Below are 6,609 nucleotides of genomic sequence, written 5' to 3'. Positions count from 1 at the left end.
TCTTGTACCTGCCTGCTTTTCTGAGTATTTCAAGTAAAAGTTGGGGTTGAGGCGGAGAGGCCTGCCTGGAGGTAAACAAGTGGATTCCGAGCCTGTAGGAAACGCTTAATGGTGTAAAACAGCCAGAGGTGTGAAGTTAAGACCTTCTTCCTGCGAAGGAAGGGCTGCTCTAGTTCAGGTGGGGAAACCACTTTTAGAACACGTCACTGGAGCTGGGCAGAGCAAGTCCTGGAGCAGCCTTGGCTTCTTGAGCAGTGTAAACAGGCACGATTCTTAATCTTCTCGTAACACACCCAGGACAAACTCAGCGCTGAGCTGAGCTCCCCAGGAGCAGCACCAGAGCCCTGCATGCAGTCCCCCCATCACGGGGCACCCCACACGTCACAACTGTCCTTCCCTGCACCCTAAAAGATACAAGAGGCAGCTGGCACCCTAAAAACCAGGCAGGATTGCCAACGCCCTGGGAAGAAATAGATAAGAGCTGCACTTGCAGCAATACACTGTGCTGGCAGCTGTGGCATCTTGCTTCTCTTTGGTCTCAGACTGCTGAGGGCTGGATAAATGAACCCGGTATCCACCTGGACACGATGGGTGCAGGTTGGACGGGAGCACAGTCTGGTACCATCACAGAAGGAAAGGTTATTCAGGAGCATTCAGCTTCCCCTTTTACCTTAACCCAGAGGAACTCGACTGACTTAAAAATCTGCTGTATCTGCAGAGTTCATCAGGGCAGTAAAACCTGCCTGGCTGAAGAGCAGATGAGTGATGTTCTCTGAGGGGTGGTCATAAAGTTAATGCTTTTGTTTGGGATTTGCTCTGGGCTGGAGGCAGACACACAACAGAGCAACCGTCATAAAGTTAATGCTTTTGTTTGGGATTTTGCTCTAGGCAGACACACAATGGAGCAACCCATAAACATCCTGTATCGTTTACTCGTAGCAATTTGACACTGAGTTTTTTTATTTCTTCATGTGAATAAAATCTAGTACATTGTATAGATTATTTTTTAAGGCCTTTCTCCAACTGAAGAAGAAATCTGGCTGACCTGTGCTGCTTCAAGTTCAAACACTGACTCGTTCAGTGTGTGCCAGACAAAAGGCTGCAGGATCAAGAGGGATTATGCTGTAGTGTATAATTCAGTGTTACATTTTTTTAAATGTAGTTTTCCTACAAATAATTGCACCTGAAAAGGACAAGCGGGTTTCCCAAATTCAAAGTTAAGCAACCAAGAAAAACAAAAACAAACTGTATAATGATTCATGTAAATTTTACAGACTCTTAAATCATGTCTTGCAGGCAGAGCCGGATTCCTTTCCAGTGAGTACACAAGGTAAATAAGCTTTGCAATTATCAGCAATTATCTCTGAAGAGATTAATTTTTGCAGATGGTGTTTTTATGAAACTATACAAATCAGGTTAGCATATATCAGTGCAATAATTACTTTAGTTTTCTATTTTAATGAAATAAAACTGTTGAATAAACAATTATGTTCCCAGTGCTTATAAATATTAATATAAATCTTGGTCAGCCTTCAAAAGAAAGCGGTTTTTCAAAAGACTTATTTTCCCAGAATATGGTTAACGAGCCATTGTATTGTCACTCAAAAGTGCATCAATTTTACCTTGATAGAGGTAATTATATGCAAAACAAATTACACACCCGTATGATTATCAAGAAGCTTGATAATATTCCCTAGCAGAAATCTTTGAGTTCCTGTACCTCCTGCCTGGTATTCAGTAAACCCAGTGGGAGAACCTGGATGGAGCCACCAGCTGAGCTCCCCTCCTCACCCAGACGATGCTGAGATCTCCAGGCTCCCTCCAGAGCTTTTCCCTTCTGCTGTAAGATCCAGGTGCAGCAGCAAGGAAAGCAAGGAGCAGCAGCCAGGGCCCAAGGGGAGCAGAGGTCCCACTCTGGAGCTCCTTCTGAGATTCCAGGTTAGATATCCCAGCTGTTACCAGCTGGGTTGTTCTGCCTTCCATCCAACCATGCTCCCAGCTGCACAGACCCCCCACTCCTTGCCCAGCTGGGGGTTTGTTCTCCCCAGACACCCTGTTCACTCATGAAAAGAAAGACATTCTTGCCTGTGAGTGGCACCAGCAACTAGGGAGGTTCACACCCCTTTCGCTTGGTACCACAACTGAGCCTGGAGGAGGAGCCAGGTGGTGAGCAGAGGACGGAGAAGTCTGGTGCCAGGAGGGGGGGACAGGTTGGTGGAGCTGGTTTATGATTGGACTCAATGACCTTAAAGGTCTTTTCCAACCAGCACGAGCCCGTGGGGCTGTGACGGCGCCACCGGGCAGGAGCTCAGCTGTCCCACGGGAATTTATCCCCCAGGATGAATGCATAGGCACCGGAATTGGACCCAAAAATAAAGGTATTTTGGAGGAATGTCCCATGGAGAGTTCTTCCAGAGTAACTCCAGGTAAGTATTTTAAAAAGCTGAATTTAAAACAAACAAATTCCTGTCTCTCTCAGCCCCGCATCCATCAGGCACTTGGGTGCAGTGTAAGGCTGTGCAATGGGCACCTGGGGGTTTACTCTCCAAAATGATGCCCCTTCCAAGGTGGAAACCTTAGTTAGGGAGCCCCTGGGAGAGCCTTAATCATTCCTTCACCAAAGAGTCTTGGCTGTTGGTCTAACCTGGTGACCAGGACGTCTGTGTCACCAGGGGATGGGCAGTCACTGGCCTCCCTAAGGCAGAGCTGGTGGTGCCTGGTGCTCTGGGAAGCATTGGCACTTCCCTCCCTTTTTCACAGGAAAAATATAATTTAAAAAGTTAAGATCATTTTTAACATCCCTTGTGGCAAAACAGCAAGTTCATTAAAAAGCTTTTCATCACCCCTCCCCAGCTTCAAAGCCACGCGCCCAAAACCCTGTGTGACGTGTTTTGCTCCTGGGGAGGTTTTAAGTGAAGATGTTCTCAGAGGTTCCCGCAGGTGAAGCAGCTCCTGCTCACCCCTCCCCTACACACGTGGCTTCAGGTCTGTCCCATGGGGCAGCAAAAACACTCTCCAGACCCAAAGCCTAATGCCCGTGGGGCTTCTCTCTCTGCGGAGGCTCCGGCATGAAGCGCAGGGACAGGGAGCAGAGCCCAATGACAGCCAGGCTGGTGGCCACGCAGATGCCCATGGAGCAGAGGGTCTGCAGGGAGGAGGGCAGCAGGGGGGTGGGCAGCAGGAGCTGGTCCTGGTGCTGGGCCATGTCTATCATGATGGCCTCCATCTGGAAGTGCGTGCCCAGGATCCCGCAGACGTGGAACACCTGGTGGCTGTGCCCTGGAACAGAGCCACCAGCACTCACCCAGAAGCTCCTCTTGGCCTCCTTAAAACACCCCACCCGGAGGGCCCAGCAGAGCATCCCCCTGCTCCAGGCTCCACATTTTAAATATTTACTCGACTAATATTTATGCTACTCATTTCTGTGGCTTTTGTTGCGGCGCCGCCAAAGCACCGAGACCCTCCTGCCCAAACTGCCACCAGCTGCAGAGGGAGGGAGGGGATGCAGCTCACTGCACGGGGTCCTGGGGCCCTGACATGGCACTGGGGAGCACCAGGGTGCCACAGCTGAGGTCATTCTGCGTGAGAAATGAGTGCTTTGGGATCCTGGAACCCTCTGTGAAACCTCTTTGAAGCGGCTTCAGGAGCTGTTCCCACTGCACCAAGGCAGGACTGATCCCAGGGCTGAGCAGCTCTGCTCTGGAGCCAGGCTGGGAGAGCTGGGGTGTTCAGCCTGGAGAAGAGAAGGCTCCAGGGAGACCTTAGAGCAGCTTCCAGTGCCTGAAGGGGCTCCAGGAAAGCTGGGGAGGGGCTTGGGACACGGGCAGGGAGGGATGGGATGAGGGGGAAGGGTTTCCAGCTGCAAGAGGGGAGATGGAGATGAGATCTGAGGGATAAATTCTTTGCTATGAGGGTGGTGAGACCCTGGCCCAGGTTGCCCAGGGAAGCTGTGGCTGCCCCATCCCTGGCAGTGTTGAAGGGCAGGTTGGATGGGGCTTGGAGCAACCTGGGCTGGCCCCGCGAACCGCGCAGCGGACAGGGCCAGCAGCGGGTGCGTCGCTCCCCGGGGTCCCTCACTCACCGATGTAGTCGAAGTGCCCGGGCGCCAGGCTCTCGGGCAGGCGGCTGGCGAAGACGAAGCAGGTGAGGAAGGCGAACGCGGTGTGCCTGTAGTGCAGCAGGACGGCGGGCTCCGAGCAGCTCTGTGCCGCGCACTGGTACAGCTGCAGCACCCGGGGGGTGTCCGCGGGGTGGGCTGTGCAAAGGGAAGGGGAGAACAACACGTTTCTGTGATTCCCCCCGGCCCGCACCTCTCCAGCTGCTCATCACCCAGCCCCATGGTGCACGGAATTATCACCCCAGTTGGAAAAGACCTTGAAGATCATCCAGGCCACCCCTTCCCCCCAGCCCTGCCAAGGCCACCACTGCCCCATGTCCCTCAGCACCACATCTACATCCCCCACCATGGTGGGGACTGCACCCCTGGAGCCTGGCAACCCTCCCCGGGAAGAAATTGTTCCCAAGATCCAACCTCAGCCTCCCCTGGCTATTACCCCAGGGCTCAAGACAAAAGCTGTCACCTCCATTTTATGCAAATCTCATCCCCATCCCCACCCCTCCTGTCCTTGGACCTCCCTGCAGCCAAATTCCCACCCTGCCCCAGCTGAAGAACAGGAAAACTTGCACATCTCAAAGGCAGCAACTTTCCAGCAACGTGTGAGGGCTTTGAAGTGGGAGGAATCTGCCCATCAATGGGTGCAGGAAAAAATAACCCAATCCCTTTTCCTGCTGGAGTTTGTTTTCCTTTCAAAAACAAAAAGCCTGGCAGGTTTTCCCAAACATTTTCAAAGATGAAGCAGCTGGTGTTTCCAACCCTGCAGCGAGCAGTTGTCATACCCTGTAGAAGAGGGGGATGCTGTCGAAGAGGTAGGGGTACATGAAGGCCAGGGTGCGGGCAGCCTTGCTGAGCCTGGGCCTCTCCACCTCCAGAAACCTGGGGAGAAACAGAGACAGGATTTATTTCTTTCTCCCCCCTTGCACAGCACTGCAGATCAGGCTCAGTTAAGAGCTGGATTCTGTCTGTCGGTCATTTCTCCCTTCCCCACGGAGAATTCAGGCACAGCAACAAGATTTGGGTCTGTTGATGGGGTTGAAGTTGCCACCACCCTCAGCTCACCTGGCTGAACCTTCCCTGGCTGAACCCTGAGCTGGGGGAAGAAGGACTTAGGGGCCAACCTCCCTGTTACGTGCTCAGGCTCTCGTAGGTGCATCCCTGTAGCTCTGAAAACCTTTTTCACATCATCCAAAGAAGCACGGCCAGATGGTCAGGAGAGGTGGTTCTCCCCCTCTACTCTGCTTTGGTGAGACCCCAGCTGGAGCACTGTGTCCAGTCCTGGAGTCCCCAGCATAAGAAGGACATAGAACTCCTTGATCGTGCCCAGAAGAAGCCACGAAGATGATCAGAGGGCTGGAGCATCTCCCCTATGAGGACAGGCTGAGAAACCTGGGGAGGCTCCATGGTGACCTTACAGCAACTTTCCAATATCTGAAGGGGCCTACAAGAAAGCTGGGGAGGACTTTTTACACGGGTGTGTAGTGAGAAGACAAAGGGCAATGGTTTGAAGCTTAAAGAGGGGAGGCTCAGGTTGGACATTAGGAAGAAGTTCTTTCACGTGAGGGTGGTGAGATTCTGGAGCAGGTTGCCCAGGGAGGTTGTGGCTGCCCCATCCCTGGAGATCTTCAGGATGGGGCCTTGAGCAACCTGATCTAGTGGGAGGTGCCCCTGCCCATGCAGGAGGTTGGAACTAGATGATCTTTAAGGTCCCTTCCAACCCAAACCAGTCTGTGAGTCTATGATTCCTGGCATGGCTGGCTTTGCTTCTTTTACCATTGCTCACCACCCATTGCCCCCCAGCAAGGAACAGAGCTGCTATTTCAGCAGTTCTTTGTAACCAAGTTTGCACTCTGGGTTTTGGATCCAGCAACCAAGGAGAACAGATCAGCCCTGCTTTGGAAGGCCCTGGGGGTAAGGCAGCATTCAGGCTGTGATTGCCACGGGCTGTGAATTAAGCTGTACCACAGCTTCTGTTGAAGGGCATGGAATGTTGCAGCATCCTTCTTTCTTACACCCTGCCAGCACTTTGAGATTGTCATTTCAGAGAGTGCATGGAGAGAGTTATGAAATCACAACGTAAATTAATGAAACAAGTTGCTTTTTATTGTGATCACCATTATAAGAGAAGGAGCAACATGTTGGTTATAACCATACCATGTATGAGGGGGAAAGTCTATGTCTGGACAGGGAACAATAGTCTGTTCCAGACTGGGAACAGAAAACCCCTCCCATGCCTCACTGCTGGGAAAGACCAACTTTGATGGGGCTTTAGCCCAGTGTGGAAAGAGGGAGATGAACATAAGCAGAATTGCAACAGACCTGCACACAAAGCAGAAGGACTCTCTATATATGACCTAAAATATGGGTTGAAACCTCCAAAATTCAACTTATGCTCAAGAGTCACTAACTGCAAAAGGGCTTTTGTCTCACTCCTCCTTGGCTTGGCCTTCCACTGTGGCTTATGGCTTGCTCAGGAGACATCATGGTGCTGAATT

At 51.7% G+C, this 6,609-nt stretch overlaps 1 protein-coding gene across 1 annotated transcript in view; it reads right to left on the bottom strand.

Moving 5' to 3' along the window:
- Positions 1-6,609, bottom strand: part of KIF23 (kinesin family member 23) — a 36,564-nt gene that overhangs the window by 25,436 nt on the left and 4,519 nt on the right. Inside the window, 4 exon segments of the mRNA XM_010005449.1 lie at positions 3,162-3,184; positions 3,187-3,279; positions 4,082-4,223; positions 4,897-4,993. Of these exon segments, the coding sequence (XP_010003751.1) occupies positions 3,162-3,184; positions 3,187-3,279; positions 4,082-4,223; positions 4,897-4,993 (355 nt within the window).

This window comes from Chaetura pelagica, unplaced genomic scaffold (genome assembly GCF_000747805.2).
Source record: "Chaetura pelagica isolate M959 unplaced genomic scaffold, ChaPel_1.0 scaffold999, whole genome shotgun sequence".
NCBI classification, from domain to species: domain Eukaryota; kingdom Metazoa; phylum Chordata; class Aves; order Apodiformes; family Apodidae; genus Chaetura; species Chaetura pelagica.
Note: the sequence above shows the minus strand (reverse complement) of the source record. Positions and strands in the feature narration are given on the sequence as shown.